Source organism: Myodes glareolus, chromosome 2, assembly GCF_982192425.1.
Source record: "Myodes glareolus chromosome 2, mMyoGla1.1, whole genome shotgun sequence".
Classification (NCBI taxonomy): Eukaryota; Metazoa; Chordata; class Mammalia; order Rodentia; family Cricetidae; genus Myodes; species Myodes glareolus.
The window spans coordinates 123,587,436-123,610,834 of NC_142027.1; the positions used below are offsets into that span (position 1 = coordinate 123,587,436).

A 23,399-nucleotide genomic window follows, 5' to 3' on the forward strand; every position below is an offset into this window, starting at 1 on the left:
AAAAGCTTTGTTTTTTAAATTCTATACTCAATGCCTAATACTGTACCACATTCCAAGGGAGTCCATGGCACCTGGATGTGTTTCCCACTCAGTCTCCTTCAGGGCTCTGGGATCAGTCTCGACTCAGAGCTTCAGGCGTTTCGTCTGTTTGCTTTCTGCTTTTATTTATTTATTTTGTTTTTGAGGCAGGGTCCCACTATGTAGACCTGGCCGGCTTGGGAACGCTCTCAAATAGACCTTGCTGGCCTCGAACTCACAAGAGCAGGGATTGAAGGTGAGAGTCACCAAGGCCAGCTTGCCTGCCGTTTGAGTCCTTTTTTCTTTTCTTTCTCGAGGGGATGAAAAAAATAATCTTACGTCCTCACAACATATTCACGCTCACCGCAGTGACTTCACGACCGTGTGGGTACTGTCACAATGCCCTCAACGTCCCCTCTCAGAAACCTCGGACCCGGGCGGCGCGCTCGCGCACCGATGACGTCACACCCAGCGCTGGCGTCACGTGCCCCCCCGCGAGGGGTGGGGCCTGAGGGCGGCGCTTCCGGTCGGCGGAGCCTGGCGGCCAGAGTGGCGGCAGCGGCGGCGGCGGCCGAGTGGCGGGATGGCGGGCGCCGCGAGCGAGTCGCGCTTCGCGGGGCTGTCGCTGATGCAGCTGCACGAGCTGCTGGAGGACGACGCGCAGCTCGGCGACATGGTCCGGGGGATGGAGGAGGTGAGCTCCTTGGAACGGGGCGAGGGGGGCGCTCGGACGGCGCGCTGGCAGCCAGAGCGGGGCCCTGGGGCGAGGATTGGGGGCACGGAGGGCCCCAGGCCGGCTCGAGACGGTGATCAGAGCCTAGAACGTCGCGGTGTTTGGGGCCGCGAGAGGGAGTGAGGGCTCTGAGATTGGGTCGGTAGCTGTGGAGGGGACTGCGGTTGCGTCTCCCGAGGACTCTAGGGCACCAAGGCAGGTAGATTAGGCTCGGATTTGGAAACGCTTCGAGGAGGAAGGTTGAAAAGTCGTCGGGGCACTGTAGCCAGTCCGTGCGACTCGGATCGGGGGACTAGCTGGAGTTGACGGACGGTTCCTAGATGGGCGTGTGGGGAGCAGAGGTCTGTAGCTGAGTCTGGGATGAGATTCTGAGAGGGGTTCTCGAAGTTCAGAGGCTCCAGGCCACAGACAGCTAGGGTTGAGGTGGGAAGGGGCCCCGTGGCTGCCAGCTCCCCAAGTGCGCCTTCCCGTCAAAGTGGCCCTAGCAGAGTTGGCTCAAGAGTTCCTTCCTTTGCTTGTTATGTGCACGGTCTGTGGGTAGCAAGAGGCTCCCTTTTCCCAGGCATCCCGGCCTTCATGGAGAGAAGGGATGAAGGGAATTCTAGCATGGCTGACTGTACCTCATGGTTGTCTGCCCACCTCTTTGGGTTCCTGAAATTGCTTCTAGCCACAGAGTAAATGGGGGCTGGGAGCTGACTGCTGACCCCCCCCCCCCCCCCCCGCTATATTCCAGGGCCTGCCCAGCCTCTGGAAGGCATGTGCCCGCCCATGTTATCTTCCTCCACACCTCGCCTGTGGTTTGCTCTGAGTGACTGACTTCCCTTTTCGCTTCTCTCCCAACTGGTCCTGAGTCTGAAGCACCCTGAGTCTGGGGTTGACAGATCTAGCTATCCCTGGCCCACCTACCTCTTTTGTCTGGGAAGTCTGAGTTTCCCTAGGCCCGCAGTGCCTAGCTTCTCCTCCTGCCAGAAGCTGGTGTAAGGGGCTTTTGGCAGGCTTTCCGAAGAAGGATTGTTCAGCACCCAGCCAGCCCCCTTCCAAGGGGTCTTGTACATTCAGAATCCCTGGAAACCCCTCAACAGTTCATTGTCTGCCTCCACAGAGAGGCCACTGTAGTAAGATGGTATCAGTCTTTCCATTAATACACCCCTTGTATTCATGGGCTTTGCAACTTGGCACATAGAACATTGCCCCGAGATGTAATTTACCCAGTTTGTGGTATCCATGTGGCAATTTCCATTCTGGAGAATAAGAGACAAAATCCGTCTTTCGTGGCTGTATTGAGAATTCCGTGTCTGCACAAGAAACGGCAACCCTTGCTTTGCTTCTCTGTTATTTCTGGGAGATGTTTCGTTGGCTGTGGACAGAGTAGCTTTTTACTTTAATAATAACACGCTAGGGGTGCTTTTCAGCATGCGACCCTGCCTGCAAGCTGCAACTTTGCTATATGCGACTATTCTGTCTCAGCCAGAATAGCTACTGGAACTCTGTAGGTGGAACATTTAATAAAATAGATTGCTGTTTAGTGGAGGGATTGGTGGGAAGTGAGTCAAACTGCCTGCTGGTGGGTTACTCTAGCCTCCCTAAAAATCTGGAGGTTGTTTTTATTGTTTTTGGGGGGGGCAGGATTTCTCTGTGTAACATCCCTGGTCATCATCCTGGAACTTGCTCTGTAGACCAGGCTAACCACGAACTCGGAGATCCGCCTGCCTCTCCCGAGCGCTGGAATTAAAACAAGGAAACAGCTAGAAAACCAGAACCCCTGGTTTCCTTGTTTTAAAAGCATGACGGCTTCAGAAACCAACTATTGCAGAGTAACTTCAGTTACTCCGTGGTCTGCTTGGACGGGGTCCGGCAGTTCTCAGCATTTCCATACGGTTCTACGGTAGGAAGGACACTTGTATTCAAAAATTAAATTTAAAATCCTGTTAGATTCATTTGACTTTGTCCTATTACAAATCTCCAGGTTTCAGCTGGGGAGGGGGGTGCACACCCCTTTAATTCCATGTATTTATTTGGGGATGGTTTCAAGAGACTACTCTGTGAACTCCTGAGCAAATGGAGTGTCTGTGATAAAGGGTTAAGGAACATCGGGCTTTGGAATTGTAGACTGTGGGCTGTACTTGGCTGCTTTCTTGCTGTGTGATTGTAGACAGGTCACTGCACCTCTCTGAACAGCTCTTGGGAAGGACTGTATGATGGTAATGGTGACTTTAAACCCTAACACAGCTTTTGGTTAGTGTTCAACATTCAGTAGCGAGTAGTGGCTGGAACTGGAGTGGTGGGAAGACCTGCATTCGGTCCCCAGAACCCATGTAAAAAGCCAGGAATGCTGACATACCGTTGTCATCCATTTGGCTCCCCCAGGACGGGGAAGACAGGAGGATCCCTGAAGAGGCACTGTCTCATAGAACAAGGTGGACTACACCTGAGGCTGGAGCACCGAGCCTTCCCTCTGGCCTCCACACTCTTGTGTGCATGCTGCCCTGTGTGCCTGTGCACATATGTGTCTGAGTACACAGAGAGTGAGTGCGTTAACACCTGGGGATCTCTTTAAAAAAATAATTGATGTCATCCCAACAGATGAATAGGGTCTTATTTAGAAAACTTTAAAGTAAATTCAGACTTGCCGTTAGTCTAGTAAACATCGTACCTTTGTACAGTCGGAAGGGTCAAGGGTCGTGTGACTTGGTGGCTCTAGGAAGCATGGGGAGTGACTCTAAGCAGAGTCTCATAATCTGAAATGAAGGCTCACACTCCATCTCTCTCTCTCCTCAGCTGGCAGGAGGAAGTGTTTAAATTGTAGAGTAGGCTTCTCCCAGCCTGAGGGGATGTTTTGTGGCTGCCATAAGTGTGTCTTGTTGGAGGACTCACTTGGGCTTAACTGCAGGGGCATGTGTCCGCTTACACTGTTTTAATTGCAGCCTGCGAGTTTGAGCACAGCTCAGGACATTAAAATGATGCCGGTGCTGTCGGCTCTGGGCCCGCGTGTGCTCTCTTTTCCCATCTCTCCTGTCCGGTCTGCTGCCCCTTAAATGTGACACCATTAGTGGCCTTTTCATCTTTGAGGGGGAGGGAACCATGTTTGTGTCCTGCCTGTCCTGGTACTTACTCTGTAGACTAGGCTGGCCCACAATCCGCCTGCTTCTGCCTCCCAAGCACTGGGACGAAAGGCGTGCACCCCCCACACCTGGCTGAGGTTTTGAGTGCAGATGGGTGCTGGTGTACAGGCAGGGGTCAGAGAACAGCTTGGGGATAAGTTCTTTTCCTTCTCTGTGGGAAGGAGGGCTGAACTCAGACTTTCACAACAAGAACCTTTGCCACCTAAACCAGTGGTTCTCAACCTGTGGGTTGTGACCCCTCTGGAGATTGAATGACCCTTTCATAGGGGTGGCCTAAGACCATGGGAAAATACAGATGTTTACACTACGATTCTTAACAGTAGCAAAATTATAGTTATAGAGCAGGAGTAAAAACAGTTTTATGGTTTGGGGGTCACCACAACTTGAGGAACCGTACAAAGGGTCACAGGGTTAGGAAGTGGAGAGCCACTGCCCTAAACCGTCTTACTGGCCTCCTTTCTTGAACTTATTTCTACATGCCTGTGGAATGTGCCTTTATCTGTCCACATGAACCATGTTGACTGGCAAGGCACTCCCATAAAAGGAACAGTTGCTTGGGGATTAGGCAAGCACACCCTTGGGTCACTTGTGTCTTCTAAGGAAATGGAAATGCTGCCTGCCCGCCGGTCAGGACCTCCTCACAGAGGATTCAGAGTCCTCAGCCTTGTTCCTGTGGGAATGGAGGTGCCAGCATACACAGTGCTGGGCGTCTGAAAAGAGAGTTCTGTGGAAAGTAAAGAACTCTGTCTGGAAGAAGCAGCCTCCATAAGGCCTGTGCTCTGCGTGTGACAGCAGCTCCTGCCCCGGTCACAGTGGCTCCTTGAAATGGAACGCTCATCCCTGGCTGAGTCATTGCTGGTGGGCCTGGGTTTTTAGAAACCAAGACTCGAATTTGCTGAGGGTCTGTACTGGGTTTCACTCTGAGTCTTAGCTGTCCTGGGCCTGACTATGTAGACCAGGCTGGCCTCAAACTCACAGAGATCCTCCTGCCTCTGCCTCCTGGTGGCTGGGATTAAAGATGTGAGCCACCATGTCTGACTTTTTTCTGTTTTAAATAGCAGTGTAGTTGTATGGGGAGATGATAGGGAGGAGTCATGTGACTGGGTGACACCTTTTAGGGAGAGTGGTGGTGCCTGCCTTTTAGGATTTTGTGTGACCCAGAGCGAGTGTTCCCTAGAGGCCACCCCCTCTCTTAGTCAGAGCTTTTCTGAATTGGTAGATTGAAGCAGGTGGATTTTCACAAAATTGGGACCAGATGGAGCTCCAGTGTCAGGAGACTGTCCCTGAGAGAGAGACACTAGGGTCTGAGCATTGCCAGCCTTGCTGGCTTTCAGTTCTCCGCAGAGGTCTCCCTGCTCCCTCAGCCACAGACGTGCTCTTCATTTGTCGTCTGTGGCATTTGATGCCCATTTTATAAGCTGGTCACCTCCCTGTGGCCCTGCTCTGTACTGTCATCAACATAATGCCTAACAAAAAGGGTGTCCCCATCAGGGGTAGGTGGAAAGGGAGAGATGAAATCCTGTTGGAATGTGGGGCTCCCGCATGGCTCTTCCAGGATAGGGGTGTGTGTAGTGGCTCTGTAGTTCCCCAGAACCATCTCTGTGAGGTTCTGATTTCCACCTTCCTTGAGCGCTTGGACATCAAAGGATCTGGAAGGTTTGAATGATTGCTAGGTAGGTAGTGTGTCGGTGGAGCGAGGGGGTGCCGGCATATAACTGACAGAAGAACCCGGAACTCAGTGACTCCATTTGACAACACCCTCCTGCTGTGCTTTTGTCAGACGGGTCTGAAGGGGAGCTAGACCTGCAGGGTCTGTGTCCGGAGTTAAGGAAGGCCAGCTTGTTGTTCATGAGGTCCATAAGGACCGTAATGATAATAACACACCGTGATGCAGTGTTTGTAGTGGACGTTGTCATGGGGACTCACACCAAGTGCACAGAGCAAGGTTATCCGCAAAGACTCGGCAGCCACTGGCACCCAGAACATGCTGAGACTAGAGTTGTAGTTGGCCATTTCCCTCTTGGCCATCTCCTGGGAGAGCAGTCTTTACTGCCAGGACAAAGATGGAGACAAAGCTCCCTGCAGGACTTCTTCAGGAGGAAGAATGAAAGTCCAGATGTTACATGACTAGCTCTCACTAAGCAACCTCAGTTGGCCCAAACTCTCTGTAGAGTGAAGGGCTCTAGCAGGCCTGAATATAGCAAATACATCGCAGACAGACTTTGCCTTTTACTGTTCTCTCCCCTTCTGTCTTCCTTGCTAAACTGTTAGATTACGTTCTTTTGTTTGTTTGGTTGGCTGGTTGGTTGGATTTTTGTTTGTTTTTTGAGACAGGGTTTCTCTGTGTACCCCTGGTTGTCCAGGAACTCACTCTGTAGTGTTAAAGTCCAGCAGTGAAAAACCCCCTTTGAGCCTGGCAGTGGTGGCTCATACCTTTAATCCTAGCACTTGGGAGACAGGCAGGTGGATCTCTGTGAGATCGAGATCAGCCTGGTCTACAGGAGCTAGTTCCAGGACAGCCTCCAAAACTACACAGAGAAATCCTGTCTCAAAAAACAAAACAAACAAACAAACAAACAAACACCAGGCTCCCTTTGGCTACCCTAATTAATATGCCTATTTAACTTAACATACCCTAATTAACTTAAACACCTCATCCTAGCAGGGGTGTTCCCCTTTTTTCTATATAAACTCTCAAGTTTCCTCTGTTCAGAGTCCTTTGTCCCTCAGGCAAATACACCTTCCCTTCTCCCACATCCCTTTTCTCCCCTCTCCTTGTTCCTCTCTTAACCTCTGTGTCTTTGTCTCTTATTCCATTCTCTTTGTCCCTCTGGGCAAATAAATCTCCTTTGTGCTAAGAACTTGGTCTTGGGGTGTCTTGAACCGACTTTGAAGTCCTTTTTTGTTGTTTTTGGGTTTTTTTCTTTTGTTTTTTTTGAGACAGGGTTTCTCTGTAGCTTTGGAGCCTGTCCTGGAACTAGCTCTTGTAGACCAAGCTGGCCTCAAACTCACAGAGATCCGCCTGCCTCTGCCTCCCGAGTGCTGGGATTAAAGGTGTGTACCACCACTACCCATAGACAGTCTGGTCCCAAACTCCCATTCCTGTCTCTGCCTCCTGAGTGCTGAGACTAAAAGCGTGCACCACTATCTCTGATACTTCTTTCTTTTTTAAAACATTGTGCATTTCATTTATATGTGTGCCTGTGTGGAAGTCAGAGGACAGACATCAGGTTGCTGTTATGTTTACATGCTAAGCCATCTGGCTGACCACATAATTCTTTTAGATCAAAGCTTGTGTTATCTGCAAGGATTAACGAATGGCCTCTTGAGATTTTATTCATGTTTGTAGCCCAGTGACCAGCATGGTGAAGGGACACAGTGGGTGCCAATTAATGTTTGCCTACAGACAGCCAGTTTTATTCGTGTGGACATAGCTGAGTTCAAGGAGGTTTATTCATTTACCCAGCCTTTGTGGGGAGCCTGTTGTGTGCTGTGCTGGGAATGTGAAACTAGAAAAGCCACAGTTTTCTCTTTCTTCCTTTTTCTTTTTTGTGGGGCCAGGGATAGAGCGCAGTGCCTTCCACATGGGAGCCAGGTGCTCCACCATCAAACTGGACCCTCAGCCCCAGGTTTTCATCTTGTAGCCTCATACTGCTCTACAGGAAGCTAAATCCACACACCCTGGCCAGGGGAAACCCAGGAAGCCTTTGGGGCATGGGGGAAGGTCAACAGAGAGTGCTTCCTGGAGGAACTGTGACTCAGGAGCTGTAATTCAAAGGTTGAGGCCGAGTTAACCAGGTAATAAGGGAGCGGGCTTTAGGGCCTGGGGGTGGACAGCAGGAGCCAAGACTGCCAGGAGAGACAAGCACAGTGAAGTGCTAATGTGGCTAGGGAGGCAGGCAGCAGCAGATGGCCTGAGGCCGCCAGGGTAAGGAGCTTGGCCTGATCCTCTAGAGAGCCACTGCAGGGTTTAAGCCAGGGAGTGTTACAGTTGGCTGCCCTTGACATTTATGTAGATGATTCTGGTGTGCACATGGGAGTGTGTGTGTGTGGGGGGGGGATGAACTGGAGGGGGTAAGGTTAGGGAGCATGGAGATCAGTTCGGAGGCTGAAAGATAAAACTGAACCTTGAGCTGCCAAAATAGTGGACTTTGAGGTAGGAGACTGCGTTCCCAGCAGAGCCAGCTGGGGCTGGTTTTGCCCAGATGGAATAATAGTGAACCGGTATTGTGTGTCTGTCAGTCACACTTTATAGAGGGATATAGTGGAAAGCTAATAGATGTGAGAGTGTGTGTGTGTGTTCAGCAAGAAAATGACAGGAATAAAAAGCAAGATAAGTTATAAAAACTAGAAAAAGTGGAAAGTCAACCATATGTGTATATGTATGTATTTGCTCTTTTGTGGCGAGGGGAAGATGACAGCGTCTTGCTATGTAGCCCAGGCTGGCCTCAAACAGGTGCCCTTCTGCCTCAACTTCAGGAGTATTAGGACCACAGGTGTAGCTGCCATGTGATGTAGGGGGGGTAGACTAAGACAAGATTTGGGGTGCAAGAAAACTTTGGGGCAAGTTTCCCAAATGCTAGCTTCCCCACTGTCAGCGTGGTGGTAGTCTCAACAATAGCATCCTAAATCGGGGCCATGTGGGAAGCTCAGGTAGGGGCATGAATTAAGGCTAGACGGGGTGACAATAGTTGAGACCTTTATTTAACTAAAGAAAGGGAGCTGTAGCTCAGATGTGTGCATTTAATCCCCAGCACCAGATAGAGTGTGGAGGCTCTGTGTGGTCCTGGCACTTAGGAACTTGGAGGCAGGAGGGTCAGGCATTCAAGACAATCCTCAGCTATATAGGGAGATTGCTTCCACCCTGAGAAAGAAAAAGAAAAAGGCAATCCTATTTAGTTATTCTGAGGATGAAATAAGAAACTGTATAAGCTTTTCAGTACCTGATAATAAGTGAACTGAAAAGGCCTTCTGTAGTCCACACAGCAGTGTGGGGCCGCTGGAGCAGACAGACATTTCCCCTCAGGCATTAATTTCTGGAATCTTAATTCTTGGTGGTGATTACACAGCTCTCAGCAAATAGAGTTGGGGAAATGGTGGTTAATGGTCTGGGGAGGGGCTGCTTTGTTCATTTTGGCCAGGGGGTGGGAGGGTGGGAGTGGGCGGCACATGGGGGATAGGAAGGCTGTACACCTACTGCAGTATTCTGGTTTCCTGAACGTAGTAGACTCCTGGGGCCTCCTATGGGACGGATGCCATCTGCTGTGCCAAGGGCCCTGGGATATCAGTGGAGCACAGTAGATGGCAGGGTGTCACTGATGAGTTCTGTGGCGGGAAGGAAGGCCATGTGAGTTTGTGCTCTGTTTCAGGAGGGAAGTAGCTTGTGTTTGTTCTTTCTGATCCAGCCCATCAATGGCAGACAGGCCAGGGCACACCTTCAGGAACATCCTGCCCTGTCTGTGGGGGTCCAGGGATGGCCAGTCAGGTCGTCAGGCTTGCTACCACAGTCCCCGGCATGATTTTAAATGGCTACTTGACATCTCTTACTAATTTATGTATTCCTGGATATTCAGGTGGCCCCCTCCCCATCATAAATTTTGTAATTAACACATCCGTGAATTCTGTTAAGTGGCATTTAACTTTTCTTTTTTTCTTTTTCTTTACAGTGGGTTAGTCTGGGGACTTAGGTGATGGCTCAGTTGTTAAAAACACTCACTGTCTTTAAGTCATTGAGGGTGTGACTGGGACTGGTGGGTTCCTGACCCTTCTTTGCTCTTCTGTTTCCTGAGCTCCAGGTAGTTTTTTGTGTCTGTGTGTTGTTTCCCCACCCCCACCCCGTCCCTGCTCCCTGCCATTGCCATCTGGTCCTCCACCCTGGAAGCAGTGGGTAGGCCCTGTTAGGCCTAGAGACACACAAGTGTGAACAGCTAAAACAAAGCACGAGGTAAGCTGATTAACTCGGGTGGAGAGTCAGGACAGCCTTAGGCGCCTGGTTCTCTATATGAAATAACTAGATTTTTGTTAAGAAACTTATGTGGAATAATCTAGAGAGCAATAGTTTCTCTTTTGACTCTTTTTTAAACCACCTACAAAAAGGGAAAACCCCCAAACTCTTGATTAGAATAGGATTTTCTCATTTATACTGAAGTGAGAGTGTGTAATCAAAGTCATGAGAGTAAAGTTCACTAAACAGAGTTCAGGGGCTGGAGAGATGGCTCAGTGGTTAAGAGCGCTGCATGTTCTTCCAAAGGTCCTGAGTTCAGTTCCCAGCAGCCACATGGTGGCTCACAACCATCTGAAATGAGATCTGATGGCCTCTTCTGGCCTGTAGGCAGACACACAGACAGAATATTGTATAAATAAATAAATAAATATTAAAAAAAAACAGAGTTCAAGGTTAGAAAGGTCACGTCAAGATACATAAAGAACAAAGTCACCCATAGTCTTAACCAGCATAACCTAGGAGGAGAGGCAGTGTTCTTATTTACACTTTATAGAGACTGTTAAGTTTAATTCCTGGTTAATGGGAATCTGCCGCTGCTGGTGTAATAATAAATCCAGGTTTATTCCGAGCACAGCATTCCTGGGTGGCCCCAGGGGAAGCTGAGGAGACCACGTGTTTGTTCTGGAGAGGGCACTTTAAATACCCTGTAGGAGTGGTCTTGAGCATCTCTGAGGTGGTGTCATCATCTGACAGGCTTTCTCAGGGACAGAGTCTGGACTAAGGCAGCTCCAGGGGGAGGGGGCTTGGAGTAGAGTCTCCAACTGAACATTCCAGACTCTTTGGGATGCCAGGGTCTAGAATGAAGCCTTCATCCAAACAGAGACTAAGCTAAAAAGGTCCCCACATGAATCTCTTGAAGTTGTGGGTAAAAGGAAATAGAAAACCAAGACCTGGGTGCTCTGGTGGTTGTCCTGGACAGAAAGCACGAAGAAAACTCAGGCTCCAGGGTGAGCCGTGGCATGCCCTCTTAGTTCCAGGGTGAGCCGTGGCATGCCCTCTTAGTTCCAGGGTGAGCCGTGGCATGCCCTCTTAGTTCCAGCCACTGGAGGGGCTGAGAGAGGAGGGTCACCTGAGCCTATGAATTTAAGATCACTTAGGGCAACATGGGGAGATCTGTCTCCCACAAAGAGGAAAAAATGAAAATGTTGGGGTTTAGGAATTTTAGTAAGCTTAATTTTTTTAGAGGGTGGACTGGAGAGAGGAGAGTCTTCATTTTTAAATTACCACAGAAGTAGCCTGGCAGAGGTGGCGCACGCCTTTAATCCCAGTACTTAGGAGGCAGAGGCAGGGGGATCTCTGTGAGTTTAAGGCCAGCCTGGTCTACATAGTGAGTTTTAGGACAGCCAGGGCTACACAGAGAGACCCTGTCTCAAAAATCAGCAAAACAAACAGAACCACCACAGAAGCTACAGGTTGAGATCTCCACTTCACTAACTGTCCCAGCAATTCAATTCCACGTCTCTGCCATCGACAAAAGTGACTGAGGGGCCAGGGAGACGGGTCACGGTGGTGACAACCTGAATTTGATCCCCAGAACCCACGTGGCGTAGAAGAGAATTAAAGTCCTGTAAGTTGTCCTCGGACCATGTGCATGTTTCGCCTCGCCACGTGATGTGCCCATCATTTGCATTTCTAGTTTGCTTACCAGCATGCGTGCGATTAAGTTTTCTAAAGGGACTGAGCCAGGCGTGGTAACGTGTGCCTGTCACCCTAACTATTAGGAGGCTGATGCAGGAAAATCATTTCAGTGCAGAAGTTAAGACAGCAGTGCAGTGACACCTCATTTAGAAAAATAAATAAATAGAAGCAGATGTGGTGGGACACGCCTTTAAACCCAGTACTTGAGAGGCAGAGGCAGAAGGATCTCTGAGTTTGAGGCCAGCCTGGTCTACATAGTGAGTTCCAGGACAGCCAGAGTTATGTAAAGAGACCTTGTCTCAAAACACCTACATAAATTAAAAAGTGACATTTTGGGGTGCTGTGATAGCGTGTGCTGAAGAAGACCACTGGCCTGGTGGGGTTGGCTGTGTGCGACACTGCACACCAGAGGCTAACAATACTGCATACAAAGATTCTTGATGTTCTGAAGAAGTTCCCTAAACATGCAGAGCAGATCACAGTGAGAAGCTGGATATGGTCAAAGCAGAACAGATGTTAAAAAATGAGAAAACTTGCTTCAGGTGATTCTTTGTGTGTGTGTTTTTCGAAACGGTTTCTCTGTGTAACAGTCCCAGCTATCCTGGAACTAGCTCTTACCGACCAGGCTGCCCTCAAACACACAGAGATCCGCTGTCTCTGCCTCCCAAGTGCTGGGATTAAAGGTGTGCGCCACTACTGCCCGGCGTCAGGGTGACTCTTCAGTCTGAAAATGAACTAAGTCTGGCAAGGAAGGTGCTACAGTGGAAGCCGTGGGAGCCACTGGTGGGAGAGCCTCCTGTCAACCAGCAGAAGTGGCCAATATCACAGTGTCTCATGGTTGATGCTAATTAAATGTGGAATTAAATGTTCTGTTATGCTTTTTTAAAAAAAGTGACAGCCTTTGCTCCTCATGGTGAGCCTGGTGTTACTGCAGCTCTCAGCAGCCACGTGCTAACCAAACTGCCAGACCTTTCTCCTGCTGATGAACTGGGAGTGGAGAAGGAAGGGCAGCTTCCATGAAGACCAAACAGTGTGCTTTAGAAAGTGCAGATACAAAGTATTTCACCAGGAAGACCACAAAAAACCAGAATCTCGCTGTTGATTGAGGTGTGTATTATACCAAGAGCAAATCAAAGAATTCCAGGATCCTGCTCTCGTGGTACCTGTCCAGTGCCTGAGTTTCCATCTCTGTGGAAGGATGAGACCATGTAAGAAAGAAGAGGAGGCTGGAGAGATGCATTGCTCTGTGGCCGGAGCACTCACTTCTCTCCTAGAGGACCTGGGTTCAGTTCGAAGCACCCACGTGACAGCTCACAACCATCTGTAACTCGAGTTCCAGGGGATCCAGTGCCCTCTTCTGGCCTCTCTGGGCACTAGGCATGCATGTGGTGCACATACATACCAAATAAATACATCTTTGAAAGTGGAACCCCAGCCTACAAACTACAATCCCAGAGAACTTAGACAACAATGAGGACACTAAGAGAGACTTACATAGATCTAATCTACATGGGAAGTAGAAAAAGACAAGATCTCTTGAGTAAATTGGGAGCATGGGGACCTTGGGGGAGGGTTGCAGGGGGGAGGGAAGAGGCGGGGAGGGGAGCAGAGAAAAATGTAGAGTTCAATAAAAATCAATAATAGATAGATAGATAGATTAAAAAAAAAGAAAATGGAACCTTTGTTTCATGAAAAGACCTTGAGAGCTAGGGAGACGGCTCTGGGTAGTGTTTGCAGAACTGCGTTCTGTCCCCAGAAGCCATGTGTAAAACCCAAACTCCTATAAGTGTGGCATGTAGTATGCTGGCAGGGCACTGAGTATCCCATGAGAAATCTTGTCTAAAAGTAAGTCAATAAAGTGGATGGCACTTGAAGAATTAACTCCTACCATGTCCTCTGGCTTCCACACACTTGTGCACACACACGTGCGCCTGCACACATACAAAGAAAGACCTGTGTCGTAAGTGGGGGCGGGGGAAGAAAGGGCACATTCCTGCCTTTAAAATGGCTAGCCAGTGCACACCTGTTACCCAGTGCTCCTGAGGTGGAGGAAGGGAGGGTTAGGGGTATGAGACCACTGGACTGCATAGTGAGGGCCGTCTCAAAGAAAACAACAGCCGAGATGTTTATGACCATGATGCCTAGCCAACTAACAGCTAACTGGTTCTGATTATGTACAGAATTCCTAGGCTTAGCAGCAGAGATTGGGATTTAGTGGTTTGGGAAAGCATGCGCGCGCGCACACACACACCGAGATTTTAGGGGACGCCAGGGACAAGGGGAGGTAGCATCACGATCAGTGTGGGTGGTCCATCCTGCCTTCCTGTCCTCCGTTCTCATTTCTTCCTTCCTGCCTCTGCACAGGGTCGGAGTTACCATAAAGCAGGTGGCTCCAGTCAGGTCACATCTCAAAACGGAACCACTGTCAGCCACTCAGGCCTGTCACGTTTCATTGTTCCTCACACAGTACCCACGTAATTCCAAGTCTCGAGGGCTTGCTTATTTTTATCTGAATATTAGGAAATGAGCCTTCCAGGAAATGCCCAGCCCTGGTATGTCGTCCTGTCAGAATGAGGGCACTGGCAAACTGTGACCCAGAGTCGACTTTATTTCTTCTCTGGGACTGGTCCGATTATTTCCAAGCCTTGACATTTGCATTTCTGTGAGCTCTTGTTCTTCAAGTCGGTGGGTTCCTAACTTTAGCCACAGTGCCAGCTCCATGTGGGTGGACAGGAGACTGAGTTTAGTGGTCACTGGCTGCTCCTTTCTGAGAAAGCAGCTTCCACCCCAGCAAGAAGGTATTGTGGAGCCAGGTAGTGATGGTACACACCTTTAATCCCAGCACTCGGGAGACAGAGGCAGGTGGATCTTTGTGAGTTCTAGGCCAGCCTGGTCTACAGAACAAGTTCCAGGACAGGCTCCAAAGCTACACAGAGAAACCCTGTCTCGGAAAACCAAAAAAAAAAAAAAAGTGATTGGAAATCTCTGGTCTTTAATGTGGCTTTTTTCTATTTTGAGGCAGGGTTTTACTATGTAGCTCCATAGTGTATTGGAATCCACTATGTGGATCAGGCTGTCCTTGAACTCACAGAAATTCGCCTGCCTCTGCCTCCTGCGTGCTGGGATTAAAGGCGTGCACCACCACCACCCAGAAACCCTTAGTTCTCAGCCAAGTTGGTGGAGCTTTTGATAAGCAGCTGGTGAGTTCCTTCCTGAGTGGGCTGTGTCTTGGAGCTGGTTTCACACAGCCCCCGGGACAGTTTCACTGTGTTCTGCAGCTCTTCCGCTGTGTTTCTGTGCCGTCAGAGTTCCGTTTGTCATTGTGCTGGGCAGCCTGACTCTGCTAGGACCTTCTGAATGAGAAAGGGAATGTGTGTTGACATGGTCCTCAGACTGCAGCAGACCCATGAGGACTAGGTCAGGTCACAGCCTCCTCAAAACCCAAAGTCAGTGCAGGCTGGCGTCTGTCTGTGGGTAGCTTAACTCTCTCTGGACGGGAGATGAAGTCGTGCTGTCCACAGGGCCAGCAAGGCCTCTCAGAGGGTAAAGTGACTGTCTCCAGGTATTATGACCGCCTGCGTTTGATGAGAGAACCAGCTCTCATTAGTTGTCTTCTGACTTCACTCATGTGCACACGCGTGCGCACACACACACATATGTAATATAGAAATAGCCTCGTGTGACTGGAGAGATGACCCTGCAGTTTAGAGCACGGACAGCTCCTGCAGAAGGTCCGAGTTTGGCCCAGCCGCAACTCCTGCTCCAGCATCAACTCTCACTCGTATCCACACATGGACACACATGAATATGGGTTGAAGAGAAACCCACGACTGGGTGAATGACATTCAGATGAATGGCTGAGGTAGGTCAGAGGAGCCTGGTGAAGGAGTTACCTGCAGAGCATGCGCACTCGACACAGACTTAGGCCTGCACTGAGCTGAGGCTTGGCTCTTGTCATCCTGTTACAGAGAGTTTAACATTTCTCGGAAGTGGCCAAAGTCAGAGGCTGTGTTGTCTGACGACGACCTTGCTAATTAATTGGACAGTTTTAGGGTGTTATACAGTTGCTAACTCCCTCCCGGAAGTTGGTTTCATTTGTTTGGTTTTGTTTCTTCTGGTCTTTTGAGACAACAAGAGCCTTGCACTGGGCTGGTGGCCACTAAGCGTGCCTTTAATCCCAGCACTTGGGAGGCAGAGGCAGGTGGATCTCTGAGCTCAAGACCAGCCTGGTCTACAGACTGAGTTCCAGGACAGCTAGGGCTACACAGAAATCCTATCTCGGGAAATAAAAAACCTTTACACTGCAATCCAGCAACAGACTTTCAGCCATCCTCCTGTCTCAGCCTCCGAGTGCTGGAATAACAGGTATAAGCCACTACGTCTAGTTCAAAAGTTGGTTTTCAAAAGGTGAAAGGGGAGGAAAATACCATGTTGTTCCTATGTAAGTTGTGTTTCATGTGATCAAGTAAGGCAAAAAGTTCTACAGAATTTGACCAAGACTTGTAGGTGATGACTGATGTTGAGTCGTCGGTTTTAGAGAGTGACTGTGGCATTGCAGTTAGGGCTGCAGAGTTCTTGCTCACCGTGTTCCCCAAGTGCCACCACACCCAGCACCCAACACATTTTTAAGGATGAATGGCAGGGTGCTGCTTTAAAATACCTTAAAGGTAAAAACTGTGGGTGACCCAGTGTAGATGGGTCCTCCAGTATGGGCAAGACTGGTCCAGTGTCCAGCCCTTTACATGAACGAAAAGGGGCTGAAATGTTAAGACCTGGAATAGGCTTGCACGTGCCTGCGTCATCCTGTAGCTGCTTTGCGCATGGACATAAAGCAGACTGGAGTGGGGGTGGATACTAGGTGGCTGTTAGAACATGGAAGTGGATGGTAATGAATGTACGTCTCCATTTTTCCTGGCAAAGCTGTGCAGAAAACACCTAGCCAAAACCTCCACCAGCATCACAGCAGAGCCCAGACCCCAGGCATAGCGCGTGCTGAGATGTGGGCACAGTGAAGTTTTCAGTTAACACCTAAATCTCCATGGTCACATATTCCAAGGCTTTCACTTGGGCACTGCGCTCTTGTCCGAAGGAAGGCCCACGCTGCTAGTGGCCGGATGCATGCCTGCATCTGGGCAGTTCCTTATGCACACGGATGATCGTGATCACGAGACCCTGGAGGTCTGGGCTGCTCCCAGATCATCGTCAGCTCTTAGATGTGCATCCTCTGTGTCTCTGGAATGAACGAGAGAATGAACTAATGAATGAATGACCAGTTACTGTGTTAGAACATGTTGTGACTGACCAGGATGAGCAGCTGCATGTGTTTTGTAAAATACACTTTCCCTCCCCCCACCTCCTTCCAATCCTCCCTTTCCAAATTGACAGCTCCAAAAGGCAACCAGTAAGGATGTCATCCCTGTAGGAGGCTGGTTCTCCTCTCAATGTCATTATTTGCCTAGTTCTTTGCTCATGGCTGGGACCCTGTGAAACTTCCGGTTTTTTAAATAAATGGGTAAATTACAGTGGACTCAGGGCTGTCATGGTACCTCGGCTTTCACATGCCCGTTGAGCCTTGTAAGTGGGGAGGGTTGACTCTCAGCTGGCAAGGGCTCACCAAGCACCCCCGCGTCTGAAGTGCCTGGTGCGCTGGGGTCTGCATTGGCAGTTGTCACGATCTTACTTTCCCTCTATTTCTAGCTGTGCTCTTGCTGTGGCGAAGCAGGATGACGGGTGGTCTCCAGATGCTGTGACTACAGGCTAACGGTGATCTACAATGCCAGCAAAACTATGTAGACAACTAGAGACTCCACCCGTGTGTATGTGTGTGCCTGCACGTGTGTGTGTGCACGTGTGTATGTATGTTGCTGTGCTGCACGAGTGTGTGTGCACGTGTGTATGTGTGTTGCTGTGCTGCACGTGTGTGTGTGCACGTGTGTATGTGTGTTGCTGTGCTGCACGAGTGTGCTTCTCTGCTTTTTAGTTTTGCTGCTTTAAGACAGGGTCTAACTTTGTAGCTCTAGCTGTCTTTGAACTTGCAGCTATTCTCCTGTATCTGGAATGTCGGGATCATACAGGACGCACTACACGGGACTTATAATTCTGTTCCGAAGGGGCTGAGTGTCCTCATCAGATGGGTGGCTGCATAGGGAAAACAGGCTTCCGGCCAGACACAGGCACATGGGTGGAGGGATCCCCATGGGAAAGGGGAGTGCTGGGAGCAAGTCTGGGAGGAAGGACAGCGTGAGGGAAGAGGGCCTGGTTGACCTGCTGTGACTCCTTCCATCTTTGGGACTTCGAGGAACAGAGCAGGCGTGAGGGTCACCTCATGGAAAGCAAAGATGCTAGCACTGGGCTAGTGCCCTGTGGCTGCTGTAGCAGGTCACCACAACACAGCACTGTAGTCTCACAGCAGGAATGCCTGTGGCATAGTTCAGGGGCCAAAAGCCTGGCATGACGTGCCTGTGTCCCTGGAAGAATCCAGGAAAACATCATCCGTCTTGCCTTTCACTTCTTGCTGAGCCAGCGCCCTCGAGGCTATGGTGGGTTGTGGTCACAGTTATGTCAGTGGAAAAGAGCATTGAGGGTGAGGGTCTGGTTCGGAGTGGGCTGCACAGGTAGATAAAGGCAGCCACTGCCAAGATTGGCAGAGGGGTGGGCAGGACAGTGGGGACCTTGGAGTCACATGAACAAATCTGGTGGAAAGTGTTGTGTCTGTCAGATTTCTGCTTACTGCCCAGTAATGTGTTTGCGTGTTAAATACAGCAAGATTGCACACCTTGTACATACACTAGGCCTGCAGAAAGTGGTCAGAGGCCACTCAGGTTGTGACCTTCAAGTCACTGGACTTGCATCAAGTGACAGACTTCCAGTACTGATAAGAACTTTCAAGCCGAGTGGTGGCAGCACACACCTTTAACCCCAGCACTCTGGAGGCAGAGGCTGATAGATCTCTGAGTTCAAGACCAGCCTGGTCTGCACAGCAAGTTCCAGGACAGCCAGAGCTACACATAGAAACCCTGTCTCAAAAAACCAAATAAAGAGAGAATTTCCATTCATTTGTTCATATTTGCTCCTGTAGCTCAGCAGTGCCTTTGGTTTGTCATGCTGAGGTCGTCTTGTGTGTAAAGAGGGAGTCAGAGACTGCCAGGACTGGTTTCCATGAAAAAGACAGTTTGGGCGGTAGAGGTGCACGCCTTTAATCCTAGCAGTTAAGAAGCAGACAGTTCTGTGAGTTCAATGCCAGCCTGGTCTACAGAGCGAGTTCCAGGACAGGCTCCAAAGTTACACAGAGAAACCCTTTCTCAAAATCTGCTCCCCCTCCCAAAAAGTTAGGAAATGGGGACCGACTTGTCTGCCTTAGCGTTTAGGAGACAAGGGAGCCAGACCTGGTTGGCTTAAACCTGTCTCCTCCTGTCTTATACTCCTCTCTAGTGCTGGGATTAAAGGTGTGCGTCACCACTGCCTGGTCTGTATGGCTGATCAGTGTGGCTGTTTTACTCTCTAATCTTCAGACAAACTATTTATTAAAATACAAATGAGGGGGCTGGAGAGATGGCTCAGTGGTTAAGAGCATTGCCTGCTCTTCCAAAGGTTCTGAGTTCAGTTCCCGGCAACCACATGGTGGCTCACAACCATCTGTAATGAGGTCTGGTGCCCTCTTCTGTTCTGCAGACATAAACATGGACAGAATATTGTATACATAATAAATAAATAAATAAGTAATTAAAAAAATAAAATACAAATGAAGTATCACTACATTTACCCTTTTTGTCTAAAATAAAAAAGGCTGTAATTAATATAAGAAAAACTATATACAATAAATACAATATATAGGCAATAAATGCATCAATAATGTCTAGTCCATTTGAGTTTGACAAATTCAGAGAAAATACTCCATATCCATCCTATCTTGTGAGTCCAAAGTCTTGTACCTAATTTACTTTCTGTCATAACTTGCTTTCTGCATCTGGTAAACAAGGGAAACTAGAACTCTCTAGTCTTCAACTCCCTCAGAGACCTGGCCTGATGGCCAGTGAGCTCCAGGTCAGCCTGCCTCCCCCCACCCCAGTACTGGAGACACACCTGGCTCCTACATGGGCACGAGGGATCTGAACCCAGTCCTCAGACTTGTACCTGATGGACTCTCTCTCCAGCTGCCCCCCCCCCCATTTTGAAAGGAAGGCACTTTATTTTTCCAGGTGTCTGCCTTCTGTTTTCAGTGACATCAGAAAGGTGGAGTTTTGTTTGTGTGTGTTTATTGTAAGGGGGTGACTTTTTCTTTGTGGGGTTGTATGACTGTTAAAATGAGTCAGGTGATTAAAAAAGCCAGTGGTAGTTCAGAGTAGAAAGGGTTTGAAAGTGAATGATCTCACACACACACACACACACACACACACACACACACACACACACACGGCCAGGGTGGCTGTGTTAACTGACTTGGGGCTAATGTCCTAGACAGCCTTCCTCTAGTTCATGGGCAGAAGTAGCCATGCAAATGGGGCCCTGATAAACATGTCACACACCCCAGTTCGCTGTGCTGGAGGAGGAAGCTGAAGTGAAACTGAGAACATTTGCAGAAATGGTTTCCTGAAAAGATTTCTTCGGGTTATGTTAGGGTTAAGGAAAAGGATGGACCGTGGGAAAGAGCAAGGGGCCCTGCCACTGTGTGCGTGTGTCATGCTGCTGCTGTCACCAAGACAAGGGTGTGGACAACTTGGATTCTCTTTAAGTCTGACATTTGTTAGAGTGGACGTCCCTCTGTAGTCTCAGATCGCTGGCTGGGCCAAGGTGGCCCTGCTGATCTTCCCTGGTCCTTCCATCCTGCCCTGTCTCTGCCAAAGTTACAAAAGCTAAGAAAAGGTTCTCCAGCCCACAGCATACCGACCCTTGTCCTTGTTGCCATTGCCCTCCTGGAGGTTGGGGCTTCTCTGAGTGGCCATTTAGGATTTGCTGTCATTTGTTCGCGTGAAAAGCATCCGCTGGCCCAGAGGGTGACAGTTTAGCAGCTGTCAGCGTTGAGAGTTTGACTGCTTTTATTGGTGGGTGGCTTTGGCGCGAGTCCTGTCAGATTGTCTTGTTTTTAGTTCAGGCTTCAGTATGTTTTCTGGGACTTTGCGCTGTATAGGGCAAGTGGTCCTGACGGTACCCTGTGGGACAAGAGGTTTTATATTTGCATTTTGTAGAGGAACAGAAGTGGTGCATCTCAGTTTAGCCATGTGGGTCCCCTGAGAGTTTGGGAAGCTGTCTGCCTGGGCCTCCAGACAGTCGGTGGTTGGTCTGGGTTCAGGGTGTGTGCGCCTAGAGCTCAATGCATGATAGGCTGGTGCCCTGCTGCTGAGCTGTGCATTTAATGGTGGAAGCAAGTGTTGAATGTCACCTTTCCCACGCCCACCTCACGACCCCAGGCTCACTGTGTTGCTTCTGCTAAGAACTTCTAGGGACATTCTACTTTGGAAACTACCCACAGTGTGTGACCCTACGTGCCCCCAGATAGACTTAGACTCAAGTGACATTCTTAGAGAGCTCGGCGGGCACACAATGCTCTATGTCCCTTGACAACAGCTCACTTATTCCTGCTCCATATTTTGTTACCTTTCGCACTGTTCAATGGTAGAGGTGAAACCAGGGCTTTGCGCATGATTAACCAGCAAGCACACTGGATCCCAGCCTTGTTCTGAGATTGAGAATTGGGCTCAGATGATTTCTGGTCTGTTTTGTAAGGGGGAGGGTGCACACTGGTGGGTCAGCAGATTGCACTGAGTGGTCCCTGTGCTCTGGAGCCTGTTGTGCCAAACACCATCCAATAGCTCGGATTTTGATGGGATGCGACAGACAGACGGTGACCAAGAAGAGACATTTCTTCTGTGAAAGAGTGAGTGCTGTGACCGTGGTGGCTGAGTTTAGGGTAGTCAGGGTAGCCTCGGAGTAAGAGCATGCTTATTACTCCATGCTTACTTCCAGAGCACGCATGCTCAGCTGCTGGGAAAGGGGCGAGAGTGGCTGTGCAGAGGCGGAAGACACTTTGCTGAGGAGTGTTCCTGGTGTGAGCTTCCTGCCTACCTTAGGCCTGGAGGGTGGTGGCTTTTTCAGCAAATGCTGTGGGACGAAGAATTATAGTTCAGTATTGACACGTACAAGCCACATGACTGTGTAGGGCCATGGTGTCTCCATCTTCATATTTGGGAAACCAAGGCAGGATAGCCGTCAGTTTGTGACCAGCCTGGCCTACGTAGTGAGACCCTGTCCAGACCATAGCAGTTTGTTTGCTTGTGATCAGATTTGATTTGGGGCTAAGCATGGATTCAATTGTCAGACATGAGACACAGCCGCTGTGTCCTTCATCTCATCCCCCAGTGGTAGACTCTGGCAAGGTCGAACGATCTTTCCATGTTTAGTTTCCTAAGAAGTGCCAGAGTGAATGTACATTCTCACAGCCAGGCAGGGTAGAGAGTCGAGATTTCTGTCACCAGTCACAGGTTGTCAGCTCACAGCCCTCCTGCCTCATCACAAACCCCGCATCTCTTCATTTTGATATTTGAGACTACTGCACATGTGGGGTGCATGACCCTTCAGGGTTGGCTTTTTTCACTCCTTGTGACTCCCGGGGTCTTACTTGAGTTGTCCGCGTGTGAGCGTGCCCTCTGTCCATGTGTGAGCGTGCTCTCCCCTTTCATTGCTGAATAGCATTCCATGGCATGGACGTGGCACAGCTGTTTTCGTGCTTCTAGTTTTAGATTATTTTGAACAAATCTACTGTGAAATTCAAGTGCAGGTGTGTGTGTGTGTGTGTGTGTATGTGTGTGTGCGCATGAGCTTTTGTTTCCCTGGATGAATGCCCAGGAATAGAGTTTCTGGGTCGAACGATCTTTCCATGTTTAGTTTCCTAAGAAGTGCCAGAGTGAATGTACATGGTTTATTTGTGTTTGTTCTTCCCAACAGCTTAACAATGGAAGGAAAGACTCAGGTGGCCACCAGTACATGAAACCCAGAGAACTCCGGGTGCCTCTGGGGCAGATGAGGCTCAGGAGCCCTATACCTACTTCCCGGGCCCCCCTTAAAGTACCTTCCAATGTAGCAGAGATCAGGGTCCCCATGCCACCATCCTCGGGGATGCTGCCAGCGCTTGTTTTACAGTGCTGAGTTGGGGTGGGGGTCAATGACTTTGTGACTGGGGTTCTCTGATTTTGGAGGTGGTCTTTAGGGCCTGTGGAGGATCTAGCTCAGCTGCCTCTGTGTCTGCTGAGCAAACGCCCTCTGCCTGGTTATCAGGTGCCCGATATTCAAGGGCTTTCCCTTGGTTCTGGGAGTTCCTCGTGTGTCGTTGCTGTGCGTGTGCCACGCGAGGGTGCTGGGAGTCATAGAGGTGCCACCGCCACGTACCTGGTGGGAGGTGGGGAGCAGGGGACTAGATAAGAACAGGGAGAGGAAGGAAGTCCTCGCAAAAATAACCTGGGCGTGGCGGCAGAAAATAGTAAAGGGAAAATAAATGCCTGGGTGGGGTTGAAGAGCTGCTGGGAGAGATGCAGACTTGTCGCCTGGGTGAGGGGAGCAGTGGGCAGGCTGTGTAGAGGGAGCGCGTCATGTGTCACCAGTGGGCAGAAAGGGAGCTAGAGGGCAGGTGTATTTGTTTCTTGCTTTTCTCTGAACAGACTGTGGCCAAGCTTTGCCTTTCGTCCTTACATAGACCTCCCCAAGGTTCACACAGACAGCTCTCAGTATCTGGCAGCCAGAGAGCCTGGAGTCAGTGAGAGGAGCCCTTGATGCGCACAGCCCGCCCCTTTCCCGTTGGGTTGGCTTTGCTAATGGGGGATGACCCAGGGGCTGTTGTGGGCGTGGGAAAGATGGGAGAAGCAGTCACTGCAAACATAATTCTCTCGGCCCA

The 23,399-nt window shown here is 49.7% G+C and overlaps 1 protein-coding gene across 1 annotated transcript in view; it reads left to right on the forward strand.

Annotated features, from left to right (window-relative positions):
- The first annotated feature begins 552 nt into the window (after positions 1-552).
- Positions 553-23,399, forward strand: part of Vps37b (VPS37B subunit of ESCRT-I) — a 28,289-nt gene continuing 5,442 nt past the window's right edge. Inside the window, exon 1 of the mRNA XM_048447262.3 lies at positions 553-712. Within this exon, the coding sequence (XP_048303219.1) occupies positions 602-712 (111 nt within the window). The 5' untranslated portion in view covers positions 553-601. The remainder of the gene's footprint in view (positions 713-23,399) is intronic.